The 15,712-nt window shown below is 41.2% G+C and overlaps 1 protein-coding gene across 1 annotated transcript; it reads right to left on the minus strand.

The window, feature by feature from the left end:
* Positions 1-7,972: 7,972 nt before the first annotated feature.
* Positions 7,973-13,729, minus strand: LOC101630218 (probable E3 ubiquitin-protein ligase TRIML1). Its single transcript, XM_004682492.1, has 6 exons — positions 13,313-13,729; positions 12,979-13,074; positions 11,622-11,852; positions 10,617-10,639; positions 10,341-10,438; positions 7,973-8,523 (listed from the first exon to the last, which is right to left on the minus strand). The coding sequence occupies exons 1-6, from the start codon at positions 13,727-13,729 to the stop codon at positions 7,973-7,975; spliced, it is 1,416 nt and encodes a 471-aa protein (XP_004682549.1).
* Positions 13,730-15,712: the final 1,983 nt, after the last annotated feature.

Genomic DNA, 15,712 nt, shown 5'->3' on the forward strand with positions numbered 1-15,712 from the left:
CAAGAACAGGTGCTGGAAATCCAGTATTATCCTGTATACTTACAAACATTTGTTCAGAGGGTAGATCTCATGCTGGGCTCTTTCCAGAGTAAAAAAGTTTCAAAAAGCAGGGGAGTTGGAGAACATTTACAAAGTAATGCATGGAAAGCTTTAGTCACTTGGAAAATATAAAGCATGATTTTGATAGGAAAAGCAAAAAGAAGATGGGAGGAGGAGAGGGAGGGAGAAAGGTCTTGATCTCAAGGACCTCCCCTGCGAAAATAAATGGCCAGCTTGTTAAAGTCCTATTCAGCATCTGCTCTCGCTTCACAGGAAACGCAACCGACAGTAAGAGACAGCCACTTTGAAAGTTTTGCTGAAGTACAGTTTACATACAGAAATTGAACACATAAATTTCTAGTTCCATGTACTTTCACCTACAGAAATGCACTGTAATAAGAGATCAGACTAGTTCCACGATTTCAAAAGAAATACTACTTTTAACAGTAACTTTTCAAAATGTCTCATAAAATTTTAACTGACTATACCACTTTTTAGATGTATGCAAATGGAAGGAAAAAGGGAAATCTCACCTTTTCCTAAGATGGCTTCCCTAAGATGGTACCCAGAATTCAAACAAAAGTAAGACTTTAAATACAAAATGTACATTATACGGTATAGTGCCATTGTCAACAGTTATATTGCTTCAAACTGACTTTTGAATGATGCCTCTTAATAGAAAAGGACTAACTCTAAGATAACTTATAGTTTTTATATAAAAGCAGCCTGAACCCCTCAGATGAGCCTCAGGAGGGTCTGCTGGCTGCTTCTGTGGGGAAACAGCAACAACTATGAACATCAATCTGGTCTCCCCCTCTGTGTCTCTTGCAGCACTTTTCACTCCTTTTTTTTTATTTTTACCTCAGGGCCATTTCCCTCCCCCATCCACAGAAACAAAGAGTTCAGGAAACCCCTGATGAAATTTTTTTCTCAAAGCAGGTTTAAGCAGCCAGCTTTGCAGTTCTCAGAAACCAAGTAGTTGAAAGAATTGAGAGAGGCTAGTGTGTCAACTTCAAGACGAAAGGCCCAATTTGAAGAGTCAAGAAGGGAGACAAAACACAGACTAAAGGAAACTAATCACCCCCAAGATTTTCCTACATGATACCCTCCATGCCATGGCACACATCAATGCCATGGCACACATCAATCCCATGGCACACATCCCACATAGCACAGTAATGCCGCACATACCACAAAGACACACGCAAACACTGCCATCACCATAGCACACACCACATACCATACACACATAAACATATTGTTACAGGGCACCCCAATGTGAATTGGGTTGCCTGTCTGTGGGTCTTCACCCGTGCGCTTATAATTCAATCGTATTATGGACACCCTCAAAAGGTTAAATAATGGATTTATTTATAAGGAGAAAGGTAAAGGAATAACCCAGAGAGAGAAGACGGAGAGAAACACAGGTCAACTAGGATGTCCTGCCAGTTCTGCTGACTTGGACTCCACCGGCACGCTGAAAACCGATTGAGCGCCAAAAAGATCAGCTGCGAACCACCAGGTCCCCACCCAGAGCCCACATGTCCGGTTTTATCCCAACCTGGCTGCTCAGCTCCGCCCTCACGTCCCAGTGTGCTTCTTCTTGGTACTGATGGGATTTGGAGTTCCAGCATCTGGAGTGGGGGCGGAGTCCATGAAACCTGTACCTGTTACAATATCACATGTTTATTCTCTCTACCCAGTGGAGAATTCACTTCTCCTGGTGAGCAATATATCATATAGAAAGATATAGATGATATAAATATGGATATGGATAAGGATATGGGTAGAGAGAGAAAGAAATACTGATACAGACATAGAGAGGTGACTATGTACTTGCAGCTTTCTATCATTTCCTGCAGTGTGGGTGATGGGACATAGTGCTTGCCAGCCTCTCTTCTCTCATGGCGATGCACACATCTAACATGATCTAACATGGTTTTTTTTAAGATTTATTTTTATTTCTCTGTGCATACAGAACTGGGGTACAGGCCAGAGGCTCAGGGGCGGTGAGAGGCTTCACCAGAGACAGAGTGGGGAGCAGAACAGGCAGATCGACGAAGTACACTGCTGAGGGGAGCAGCGGGCGGGTCAGAAGAGGTCTGCCACGCCATGTGGTCACCTCCGGGGCAGGGACAGGCAGGAATCGAACTCATGCAGAAGCGACTTTAGCTTCTTAGTGCTGTGCTTTAACCCGCTGCGCCGCCAGGGAGGGCTGATCTAACATGTTTTTAAAGGGTAACCTAGAGAGCCTCCCTGGTTGTGCAGGATTTAAAGTGTCAGCTCAACCAAACTATCAGGAATTGAGTTCAATCCCTGGCCAGGGAGGTGACCCACAAGGCACAGCAGACCTCTCCTGTTTAACCTTCTGCTCCCCTTAGTAGTATACTTCAGTAGATCTGCCAATTCTGTCTCACTATGTCTCTGGTGAATCCTCCTTCCCCTGCCACCCCTACACCCTCACCCCCGGCCTACAACTCAGTTCTTGTATGCACAAATAAATAAAAGTAAATCTTTAAGAAAAAAGTGGTAACCTAGAGTAAAAACGGAAAAGGTCTGGAGCCAGGTTGACTGTCCCAAGCCCCACCTGTGGCTGATGGGGTCTGTGTCTCAGATTCTGATCTGCTAGCACGCTATTGAGTAAATCCCAGCAATTGACAAAGATACATCATCCATTTTCTGGCTATATCACTTCAGATGCTAGAAGAGGTACTAGAAAAGCTCAGACCAGGTTTTAGGAGTCTAGACCCAAACTGTGAGCTTGGCAAGTGTGAAGGAATGATAATGAAATGACTGCTTGTAACAGTTTTTATTTTCATTTATTCACTGCTTCATTTAATTAAGATGCTCACAAGTGGAAGAATCAAAAAGACTCCAAGTTCTCACTTCTAGGAGGAATGTAGAGAAAACAAAAATGGAATCAGAAAAAAAGTAACTATAATAAAGTAAAAATAAAAATCATCAAGCAACTATAGACCAGAGACATTCTGTAGGGGAGGAGGAGAGAGAAGGACCAGGACAGGAATGGGAAGCACACGAGGGGCTATGGTGATGGTGCACAGTGTGAGAATTTCACAGGGGAGCCATAATTGTAGAAATATGAAGGCCGATATAATGAATATATTTTTAAAATTAAAAAAAAAGTCCTCCATGAAAAACAAATAATGGTCAATAGATGATTATTTTTCAACTAAATTTAGTGTTAGCAATGAACACTAAATGTAGAGGGTGTTAGAATTCCCCCTCAATAAAAAGTAAAATAAACGGTATTAATGCTCCCCTCCCCCCCAAAAGAAAATATTTTCGTAGATATGGCACCTGTGTTTTTCACATTCCACACCAGCATTCGATGACTTTTCTGGTTTTATTTGTTGGTTGGTTTTTTAGGACACTTACAAGAGTCTCCTGGCTGCAGCAAAGGGGTAGAGGCGAGAACCACCACCATTTCATCCTGCCCCATGGATTGCTGTCTGTGTCCTCAGTAAGTGCGCACTTGCTAAATTTTTGAGAAGAGGGAACTAAGCCTCTAAGAGTTAACAGCATTTGTGTAACTTTCTACAGTTACTCTGTGATGGATCTTAATGTTCAAACAAAGGACACCATTATTTCAATGCTCTAAAGCTACTCCCAGCTTCCTCCCAGGCTAGGGTTTTGTTTTTGTTTTTTAAATCAATGCAGTGCTTCTGGCAAGACCACGGGGCAGAAGAAACACTTCTCTCACTTGTCTCAAAGTCAGTGTGCTCATCTTCAGTGTGGAAGCTGCAGCGAGAAACCTCTCCAGACTCCCTGCGGTGCCCATGAAACCTGTGTATGGAGACACACTACCTGTAGGTATCCCCTGCGGGCTCCATCAGCTGTCGTGCTTGCGAGAGAACACAGGGTAGGGTTAGAGCTACATCCGAAGGGTTATGGACATCTGCATTCCTAACAAGTGCACTTATAATAGCTCCAAATGGAAAACCATCCATATGACCTGAAGTAGGAGAATGGTTATATAAATTAGGGACACTCATATAATGAAATATTATTGCCATTAAAAATCATATCTGCTAAGACAATTACATCTAATGCATGTTTCTATGTTATTCCTGGAAGCTGAAGGACTAAAACATAGCTATAAAGCACATTCCAAGGCTAATTGGAAAAATTTTAATGTGACTTATCTATTAGGTAATATCCAGTAGTATCATTTACTAAATATAAATTTTAGAAGTGATAAATGCAACTCAACAAAATGTGTTAATTCTTAGAAGATACATGCCCATGTATTTAGGTTTTTAAGAAATACCTAAAGATCAAAGTTCAGTGTAATATTTAGGTAATGTTCATTATGCTTAAAATATACCTCAGATAGCTCCAGTCACAAAGTGACTAGAAAGATACACAGCAAATATACTAGAAAGATATACAGCAAAATATAAGTACTTCTAGGGTAATGAGATTGAATACAATTTTTATTTTATCCTTTGCATAGTTTAGTATTGTGTTTTCTATTATGACTTCTATTGTTATCTCATCCCTACCTCTCCAAGGAATGTACAAAGGAAGAAATTCCAGACTGGGCATATTTTTGGCTTCCATTAGTTAATAAGAGGGATTTCTAAGGTAATTCAAAGTAAGATAAGACCCCAATTTGTTGAGTACAGTAGGTCAGTTGTATTATGAGGGGAGAGGGAATGAGAGTGGGAAGGTAAATCATGACTTCATCTGAAGTTAATGGGGTTTAATAAGTAAATCAGTTTCAAGGCAAGATACATATAATATTTTATTTTTAAGCCACTTGAAGACAAAGAAAAATTTAAAAACCAAGTCCTTCCAGCCAGGACTAAACGTGCTCCTCTCCTCTAGCCAATTGCAGGGCAGCAAAGAAGGAAACCATTCGGTTCTGGAAGCCTTTTCTTACTGTCAACTGAACTAGAGGCTACTTGTGACTTGCTTTAACCTTTGGGAATTTGGTCAAGATAGAAAATAGAGATTTGGGAAGGAAAGAGGCTAATGAAGGGGAGGGGGGCTGTCAGGGGCTAAATTGAGTAATGTTGGCAGTTACCATGGTGGGTATTATACATATTCAAGAAAATGTCTTTGTTGAATGTTAAGGGGACAAGATGGTGAGACTGAGGCCCTTGCACAGTGCAAGAGGATGCGATTTTTTATTTAAAGATTTTATTTATTTGTGCATACAGAACTGGGGTACAGGCCAGAAGTGCAGGGGCGGTGAGAGGCTTCACCAGAGACAGAGTGGGGAGCAGAAAAGGCAGATCAATGAAGCAGCGGGCAGGTCAGGAGAGGTCTGCCGCGCCATGCGATCACCTCCGGGGCAGGCGGGAATTGAACTCATGCTGAAGTGGCTTTAGCTTCTTAGTGCTGTGCTTTAATCCTCTGCGCCACCAGGGAGGATGCAATTTTAAGTGAAGGAGCACACCCCTCAAACTGCATGCTCACTGCTCTCATTCCTGTTTTAACCCCACATCTGTTTTACTTGGAGTTCATATATAGACACTTTAGGTGAAATTTTTCATGCAGCTCTTTCATGGTTGTTTGTGCAAGTCCAGAACAATGAGTAGTAAGAATTCAGTTTTCCCCATATAACTATCAGTGGCAAGTCTAGTGCAGAAAATGCTGCAACAAAGATCCATTCAGGATGATTTGGCTGCATAAATAAAAACAGGATTTTAGTTTGTTTGTTTGTTTTTCAACAGTTCTACAGGGGGAAAGGAAAGCAAAATTGGGTCTGGTTTGTTGTACAAATAAGCGTCACGTGCACTGGTCAAATGCACTACATTTATGTCCCTTTACCATTAAAAAAAAACTTTAATAATTGAGAAAGGTGTATCTCAAATAATTTTGATGTTTGCTCTTTATGATTTATAATTCTTTACTTAGATTTTTGAGGTGCTAAATCAAGAAAACTTTGTGAGATCAAAATTTGGAAATCACCACAAATCATCTAAAGAGAAAGCATTTGGTTTCCCTCTTCTACAGCTCTCTGATGCTGTGTGTGTAGTGTCAGGGAGAAAAACACAAATGAAAGACACAAAGAATTTACTGACCTTCTTCTATGATTTTAGATTCTAATGAATAGGTTCAATTACCAATTTTCTCCCAACCTTGATTCCAATTTACAGACAAAATAGGTGAAAAGCCATCTACTTTCAAATTATGTTTATTGAGGTAGAGTTGGTTACACTGTTGTGTTGGTTTAAACCTCTACAAATATGTGTCCATGTGCCTATGACCAGTGTCCTAATAATCCTTCACCATGTTCCACTTGGCTTCTTCCCTTCCACCCCTATCCTGCCACCCTCTTCTCTTCCGATTGTCTCAGATTTGTAGTCAGATCCAAGGGTTTATTATTGGTTTGGTTTTGGCTGATCCTGGGCTTTGTTTTTCTGTGTTCCGCATATAGGCAGGGCCAGCCTGTATGTTATTTTGCGTAGCATTAACCTCTCTAGCTCTAGCTGCATGCATTCCTAACTGGCACACGCAAAAATATTTATCACTATTTAGCATCATCTCATCAAAAGCGCAATAAGGGACCATCTCACACCCATGAGAATGCCCATATAAATAAGACCAGAATCAAGTGTTGGTGAGGACATGGAGCAAAAGGACCTTCTACTGTTAGTGGAAATGTAGACAGTTCCAGTTCCTGTGGAAAATAATATAGAGGTTCCTTAAAATGTTAAAAATAGATCTATCACATGACTCAGCAATTCCACTCCCAGGTACCTATGTGAAGAATACTGAAAAACCAATTCAGAGAGATATTAGATATGCTGTATATATTACATTCTCATATAGTATTTACTCCTGTGTTCACTCTATTTACATTAAGTTATTGTGCCTAAGGACAGAGAAGTGGGTAAACTTAATAAAGTTGCAGTCATGTGCAGGTTAAATTCTGTCACATCTCTTGATTAGCACTGACGTATTGGAGGATTGACCTCTATAATTGGTGACATTACACGATGTAAGCAAGAAATAAATTTTAAAAAAAGAAGAAGAAAGAAAAAAGCCTGCAAAGACAGAACTCTAAGAACAGGGAACATTGGAGAAGAACTCCAACAAAACATGATCTGAGGTCAACCCAAAGAAATTCCTCTCTTCCTCTCGGTCACCCTCTCTTTCTCACAAACCCCAAGATGTTGGTATAGCAAGTAAACTTGTTCCTTTCAGGGACTGAAGTCCTTCTGCTCATAGTAAATAGCAAAAAGTGCAGAGAATAATAACCCAGTAAAATCACTTAGCACCCACAGCCATGATACATTTATTCAATAGATATTTTGTTCTGACATCTTTGAACATCCTGCTGAAGGTCCAAGCTCCTTGTGATTATAATAACAAATCACATGATGACATTCACACAAATATTTGCAGCATTCTGAACATCAAGCCCTTCCTGATTACAAATTCACTAAACGTGTGAGAAAGGAAGCAACTTTTCTGAGAAAGGTGAATCTTGAGACTTTCTCACAAACCCTGCAAAGTAAAACCCGTGCCTCTGGCCCCCAGAAGGGTGTAGATTGTCCAGCAAGCAGAACTCTGCACATGGGACACACTCAGCAGAGTTTTTTGGAATCAAATAAATACACTTGGAAAAAATGACATGTATTTATAGCACTAATCTATGATGTTGGGGTTGGGAATAATAGGGGCTATTTCTATTTCTAGAAGTTGAGTGACCAGTACATATATCGGGCAGCCTAGATAATGGATTTACTTAAAGACGCTGACTATGATCATTTTTCTCCTATTGGTGTTGAAAGTTGATTGATTTGGCTGTTCACTGCAGGCTCAAATTACTAGAAGCTCCTTGGGCGATTTTTCTTTCCGATCCCCTGATGTTAATACTGTCAACGCATTAATCATCGTAATTAATAGTCATCTATAGGTTTTAGACCTCCAGCCTCAACGAAGGCTCCGGGCATCTTCCTCAAGCATGGCTGATCAGTGAGCAGATGGTGAGAGGGCCCGTGTTTGTCCCTTCATTTGGGAGGCAAGGGGAAAAGATGGGCCTAAGAGCCTCTTGGAATGAGGTGGGAGGGAAGCTGTAGATGAGAGACTCATCGGTCACATTGTAGAAGGCTATGTGTCCACATTCATAGTCTAAGAAAACACCAACTTTGTGCACAGGCTCTCGGACATGTTGACCTTTTAAAGGTGATGAGACCCAAAGACTATAATCGTCTCCAATTTTTAAGCCAATCAGTGAGAAGAGGTCCCCGGGCGGCTTCGGGAGGTTCCCCTTCCGGCTCAGCGAGTCCTTGCAGACGCCCACTTCCCACTCAGTCTTGTTTCCCACGTCCACCTCCCAGTAGTGCCTCCCGCAGGTGAAGGCCTGAGCTCCCAAAACCGTTGCGGACTGGTCAAATCGTTCCGGGTTGTCAGGTAACTGCTGTCGGATTCCGCCATGTCTCACACTCCTCAGGTCCTCAGACAAGACTAGGTAGGCATTGGCTGTGGCTGGATCCAGACTTATGTCTGCTGCAGGAAGAGACAAGGATGAATTCTGTGCAGTCTCAGAAACCCTCTTACATATATGGAGTGTAGAGATTTAGTATTCAGTTTGATTTTTTTATGACATAATTTGAGTACAGTGGGATTTTTGTTTTATTTACAGCAGAATCTCTAGCCCTTGGGTCATTGTTTTGCCACACAGAGGGTGAACTTGTTTTTTAGATTAAAGCTTGTTTTTTTTTAATTCTGAATGTTTGGGATTTAGAAAACAAAATGAAAAGGTTTTTTGTAATAGTAATATTAATGAAAACATACACAAAATTGGAGAAAGAGTATACCCCAGATAGTGAACTTCTAAAAGGAAAGAGAAGAAGGCCTCCCTGGTAGCCTAGGGCTTACGGCTCAGTGCTATCACTACCACTGCCTGAGTTTCATCCCCAGTCAAGGAGCTAACTCACATAAGGTGTAGCAGACCACGCCAGTCTCACCCACTGCTCCCCTCAGCAGTGTATTTCAGTACATCTAACTATTCTGATCCCCATTCTTGTCGCTGTTGAATCCTCTAACCCTCTACACCTCTGGCCAAAACCCAGTTCTTCTATGCAAGGGAAAAAAAAAAAAACTTTAAAAAAAGGATACAGAAAAGAATTGTGTGGGGAGTGAGCTTGAGCCTGGAGAGGAGGCAGGGGAATCTCAGATAATGGAAATTGTTCTGTTTACAAGCCCATTTAGAACTCAGCGATTTATCCACTCAGGGAGTAGCCTTTGCTGTTTACATTCAAGATTGGTTCTGGTTCTTCAGCTTGAGTGGGAGTCGGCAGTTACCATTTACTGAAATGCTTTGGTATCAAGTATTTTCTGTAAATTATCTCATTTAATCATGTCAGGCATTATTTTTTTAAAAAAGAAAACAGGTTCAGAAAGATGTCAAAAGATGACTAAGATGTCAGAGTTACTGACTATCTGAGTAGCAATTTGTAATCAGTCTTTTGCATGATGTCTTGGCTGATGAAGCCACCAGTGACTTGATGAAGGGTTGTGGGCCAATGAGACCCTCCTCACCCATCCACCTAAGAGGACATCACAGACAAAGCCGCCAACTTTCATTTCCTTTCTGTGTGAGATGACGTATCCCTAGCATATAATTTCATGGCTTTTTAAAAAAGACCAATTTCCTACTATAACTAATTGTCTGTGTGAATAATGTTTCTTGAATTTGTTGAAAAGATCCACAAATGCAAAGACAGTATCGTCACTGTAAATATATGCACAGTGCCTAATAAAATAACACCACACACACTAACAGCCACTTTTCAAGTATCTCTTGAATCCAAAGTCCATTAGACCTTCCACTGTATACTTGACTGCCGAAAAGATAAAAGTTGAGAACTAAAGTTGACCTGTCATTCAAAGGATAATTCTTTGAGTTCTCTCTCTGGGACTTAAGAGTTCAAGTCAGTTTTTATCTTGACAAGAACAGAGGTAGAAATGCAGAAACCCCTGCAGGAGGTGTGTGTGTGTGTGTGTGTGTGTGTGTAAAAGAGAGAGAAAAATAATACAGAATAAAATCACATATCAAAGACCAGGGCTCTTTAGACAGAAAGCAATGCCAGATCAAAGGTCAGTCAACCCACTGCTTGCTTCTGCTCCAGCACAGGGCGGGCCAGGCCTGAGCCTTCCCTGGTGTTCAGTGCTGGCTCAAAATACCTTAACTGAGAGCCTGACACCTGGCTGGTATATATTCTATGTTATGAAAACCTGCCAAAGGCACAGTTTTGCATCCTGATATACAGTGTTGTTAATGCTGGAAATCCCCGAAGCTGTGACAGATGGGGCTGACTTACTGCTAAATTTTCTTAGCATCTCCCTCATTCCAGTGATGCGGCACAGACTCAGTCTTGTGGTGGTGGCCTCCGGACACTGAAGCAAGAGGGCTTCACTCCTGCAAGAAGCAAAAACTGTCACTGTCTCCTCACACCGATGGCATAGCTTGCTCTGGTGCTGGGGTCCTCCTCATTTTCCCCAATAGTGTGGACACACTCTCATCACCACCTGATTACCAGTTTTGTCAGCACCACATCCCCGAGTCTTGCAGAATTAGACACAGACTGCAAACCTACCTTTCCAGTGTTCCTCGCACATCCTAAGGATGTAAAAAAAAAAAAAAAAAATTAGCATTTGTGTGTTTTTTTCCGGTGAGCAAAGACTGATGCCATTTTGGGTAGGATCCTTTGCAAATTTCATAAAACCTGCTTCCTGTGGCTTTGGAACACTTTGATTGGGTGAACAAATCCAGGGGGGAAATCCCAACTCCATCTAGGAATGGGCTCTTGTACACATGGGGTATTTCTCACAATGACTGGATTCTACTTTGTCTTTTTCTCATATCATCACTTGTCGAGAGCACTTGTTGCTGACAAAGTTACCAAATGCTGTTCTGATTGGCCAGTGTCTTGGGAATCAAGAGGTAAAGAAGCAAAGGAAAGTGGTCCAGGGAGAGAGGACGCTCAGCCCGCATCAGGCTGTAGCGTGTTGTTTGGATGGTACTATAATCAATTTTCGATCCAGGAAAGAGACCTGATGTCTTCCGTTTCAGACAGTCTGGGGAAGGCAGTAGAAGGCAGGAAAGCAAAGACAGAGGAATATGGGCTCCAACACAGAACGTCTGGGTGCTTCCACCTGCTAGCTATTTGATAAGTAAATTTCCTAACCCGTAGTTAGGAAAAGAAGTGTTACACAGAAATCCATTTTGTAGATAACAGTCACCAGTAAAAGATATCATGACAGTATTTAAACTCATCAGGTGTTTGTGAAGATTAGTTTATGTGCCCAGCACACTGAATGCTAAACTTGTAATTGAAAAAGTTGAGATTGCAGAAAGGAAAGACCAACAAAAACTGAGGTCATCGTTTGGTGGAAATAGGTGTTCCTGGGTTTGTTTGTTTGTTTGTTTTTCTCTGTCTCTTCAAGATGTTCCTAATGAACTACAGAATGTTCATTATTTAGGAAAGCTACTTTGAGGCCAGAATTCAGTTTTTTTGATATATAAAAAAATTATTTCATAGGACTTGAATCTCATCAGTTACTTTATGTATTATTTCTATGAATCTCCCCACTAATCTTACCTCTAAAGATTCTACGATGGAGTTCTGACATGTGGACTCTATCTGTTCAATCAGCTTGGTTAGACTTCTTATTTGCTGGGTCAACTTGAGCTCATTGTCCCTTAGTTTCTTCATGTTTTCTCGTTCCTCCTTTTCCAGTAACTGGAGCTGTATCTGCTCCTCCTCCTTCAGGAACTGGTGCATTTTTATATATTCTGATACCACGGCCTGTTTACAAGTCTTTGTCTCTTCCTGCCATCACACATATTTGTGTACACACACACATACACACACACACAACAGGACAAAGTCAGTAACAGAAATACCTGTACACATTTTTAACTTTTTCAAAGTTCCACCATGACAACTCTTGAAACCTGACACATGACATGTTTTATTAACAAGCTGTGTGGATAGTTTGGATCAGTCAGTCAAGCAATCAGACCAGTACTGACCAGTACTTTGAAGAAGAGTAAAGCAAAATAATATGTGGACAAAAATTATGAAGGTCTCTTTGTTCAGCAAAAGTCAGCACTGGGACCTTCCCTGCTGGAACAGTGGGTTAAAGTGCAGCACTGCGAGGCTGACTGCATCTGCTTCACCATGAGTTCGATCCCCAGCCCTGCCCCAGAGGTGACCCACATGGTGCAGCAGACCTCTCCTATCTCACCAGCTGCTCCCCTCAGCAGTGTATTTCAGTTGATCTGCCTGTTTTGCTCCCCACTTTCTCTGGTGAATCCTGTCACCACCCCTGCACCTCTGGCCTATACTCCAGTCCTACATGCATAAAAAAATAAATCTTTAAAAAAAAAGTCAGCAAAAAAAAGTCAGCACCGGATAACACTAGGGGTAGACAGACATGCCACAGGTACTCTCATTAGGAATTCTATGTTTTAGATAATCAAATAAATACATTTTAAAATGTCTAAATAAGTATTTATTTCATAGCTAGACAACTCAACTGCCCACCTATGAGTAACCTTGAACATTTGTATATGTGTATCAATTCAAGTAGCTGTTTAGTCTCCCTCTTTTCCCCTTGGAAGTATGAGATATTTTTCTTGATTTCTCTCCTATGCCTATGAATGTACATCTATATATGTAACTTGTATTTTAAAATAACAATCAGAGCTCTATAGAGGTAGTGATGGAGTTGTATAGCAAGCAGGAAACAGCAAGACAGGCTGTGAAAAGGCGATTCCACAAGCTGAGACTAGAGGTTCACAGGTCGACAGAAGACGACCATGCAATGTCAGGCCACCGCTGGGAGTAGGTCTGGGCTGGAAACAGTACCTTCGCTCCCTGATAATTCACGCAGCAACCCTGCAGCCCCTCACAGAATCACATACAAGATGTAAAATACACAACAGATACTTACTGTGCACAGTATCACTCTCTCCTTCTCATGGGTTAATATAAGCTGAGTTTCATTTTTCTTTTTATGCAAAAGATGTAGGGTTTCCTGCAGCTTCTCCTGCAATAGAAACAAACTCACTGTGGCAAATGTACAGAGCACCAGGTCATGCAGCGGCCCTGAAGACCAACAACCAGTTGGCTGGGGCCCTAAACCAACGGGCGAGGCAGGGTGCACACCGAGTTTGTAGTCTGATGCCTGGACATCAGCACCAAAAGCATCAGTGATGCCGAGTATTGTGGGAGTTCAGTGATGAACCAGATTTGTGCTGAGGTTGATAGTGAGCAGCCAATCTTACTTTGTGGTGCTCCCCAGCCTCACTGGACAGATACACTCTGTTTCCTCCATGACCTTGAGTTGAAAAAGCGTTTACACCCTGCTCATCCTCAGACAACAGCTTAGCGGTTGCCAGCATTCTCTTAAGCTCGCCCTCACTCTGCAGCACCTGGCGTCTGAGTTGCTTGCCGATGCCAGCCAGCCTTCCCAGACGCTCATTGGGCTGGAAATGTGGTGTCTCCAACGTCCTCCAGCACTCTGGACAAGACAAAGGATTGCTATGCTCCTCCCAGCTCTTCAGGAGACACACCAGACAAAAGCTATGCCCACACTCAGTGGTCACTGGGTTGGTGAAATAGTCCAAGCAGATGAAACAGGTCAGTTCTTCCCTGAGATTCTCCATCAAATCTGCTGTAGACATTTTCTCAAAGAAGGACATTATGGCAAAGTCACCCTTCTCTTCCAGGGTTAGAAAAGTCCTCCCTGAGGTTCTGTTGTGTTGAGTAACAAATGGGTGTTCAGTGGCTATGTTGTTATATCAAGAAACTCTTAATCTCCCCTGAGACTGATTTCACCAGTGAACCTACTCAGCCACCACAAAGCCAATTGTGACTTAATGTGGAACCCTCTACACGGAGCTCATCATCAACCCTAAACTTTTAAGGAATCACTCACTGTGCGTGTCATATGCCCGACATAAAGGGTATTTCTGATGGAGTTCTCATTTCAAGAGTTTGTTAGTGTATAAATTACGATATTTGGATGGGTTATTTTGAGTCTGGAAGTGTGGGTAATTGGCTGTCCACTTCTACACTTTTAAATTGTGGTGATCTCTGATAACGTCTGAATTGGAATAGGATCCAAATCTTTTAGAAAATGTTGCTAATAAAATTTAGTTGAGAAACTTGAAGGAAAAAAAAAACTACAATTTACACACCTTCTCTCTTTAGACCCTGAGTTTAGCAAAATTCTGAAAAGTTCTTGCTCCTCTGTCAGGTACTACGTCCTTTTATTTCATTTTAGTCATCCCTATAAATGAGAACAGTTCCATTGACGTATTCCTTGACTTTAGATGTACAGTGAATCACCAGATTTATAGATGTTGCTGTCCCCTGAAGAACACCTCTTTGCCACCACAGAAAGCATCTAAGGCATCATTCTTGTTGGAAGCTGCCTCAAAAGCCATGCACTATGGAGTAGGTGAAAGAATGATATTTCAGTTTAAATATATTTCAGTATAAATATATATTTCCTTTTTACTCTTAAACCTCTTATCAGTTTCTACTGGATAGAAACCAAATGTGCAGCCATTATTTTTAGACCTATAAAAAAATTAATGTATCCCATGCAGACTGTGTACAAAGACTACTGAGATTAGTGCCAAATCCTATCAATTTGCCATGCCAGATCCTCAGACATCAGTCTTCATCATTGCCTGCCCACCCCTCATGGATGCCAGAATATGGGACCTTAAAAGCTCTTCCTCAGAGTCTGACCAGTTCCACCCTCCCATTAAGTTCATTGTACCTTATTTCTATTGTTTCCTGTCATTCTCTGGCTTGGCAATCTTCCATGGACCTCCATTACCCAGGTCATTCCATTAATTCCTTTCTGATATTCATGGTCCTGACCAACCCTTCTCCCTACTTGTCTCTAACAGGAGATTGGGTGTTTCCTTATCTTGACTTTTGGCAAAAGAACTATTTTGGCCTGAAGTTGCTCTCATTTAACCTTCTTTCCTCTTAGTCAAACATATCTTTTTGCAGTCACTAATTCAAAATGTTTTAATCTTATGTCCTTTGTTATAGTACTTGTGAAGTAGTAGAATGAGAATTTATGCTCAGAAGAGGAAGAAGCAAAGATTTATACTAATTTAAAGAGGAAGAGTGGCCACATCAGTTTGGTGTCAGGAAATCTCTTCTGCTTAAAGTGTTTCTAGGCTAGTAACTGGAACACTGTGAAATACTGCCAGGAATTAGTCATAAATAAGGGTCTTGCAAAATAATACCACAGCCTGCCATTACTGGGGAAAGAAAAGAATTTATGAACTACCAGCTACAGTCAGTGTGTTATTATCACACAAACCCAGACAGTGTCTTTCATTTTGACCAACGTCATTAGAAGAAGCCTTAGAACAGAGCTACGGCATATCACACAGACTCTATTCTGACCTAGAAGGAGGAGACTAGTTCATTCTAAGTTCCAATGACACTGGTAGGTTCCATTCCCATTCCCTCTTCCAAATAAATGTTCATAAACTTTTAATATAATAAACATACCTCATTGCTTGATGACCAGAAGTCTTTCAATATAACAAAGGTTCAATTTATCTATAAATATGTTTTAAATTAACAAATAGAGAGGCTATATTATTATAGAATCATAATCTTTTATCTACCTGGAAACCAAGAAACTATATTAT

Source organism: Condylura cristata, unplaced genomic scaffold, assembly GCF_000260355.1.
Source record: "Condylura cristata isolate star-nosed mole 26May11 unplaced genomic scaffold, ConCri1.0 scaffold00014, whole genome shotgun sequence".
NCBI classification, from domain to species: domain Eukaryota; kingdom Metazoa; phylum Chordata; class Mammalia; order Eulipotyphla; family Talpidae; genus Condylura; species Condylura cristata.

What these genes read in the sequence shown, in the direction of transcription:
- LOC101630218 (XM_004682492.1), bottom strand. Translation starts at nt 13,729, where the DNA reads ATGTCCTTCTTTGAGAAAATGTCTACAGCAGATTTGATGGAGAATCTC. An exon ending in AGAGAGTGATACTGTGCACA is followed by an intron (nt 11,853 to 12,978) that starts GTAAGTATCTGT and finishes GTGTGATGGCAG; the next exon opens with GAAGAGACAAAGACTTGTAA. An exon ending in CCATCGTAGAATCTTTAGAG is followed by an intron (nt 10,640 to 11,621) that starts GTAAGATTAGTG and finishes TTACATCCTTAG; the next exon opens with GATGTGCGAGGAACACTGGA.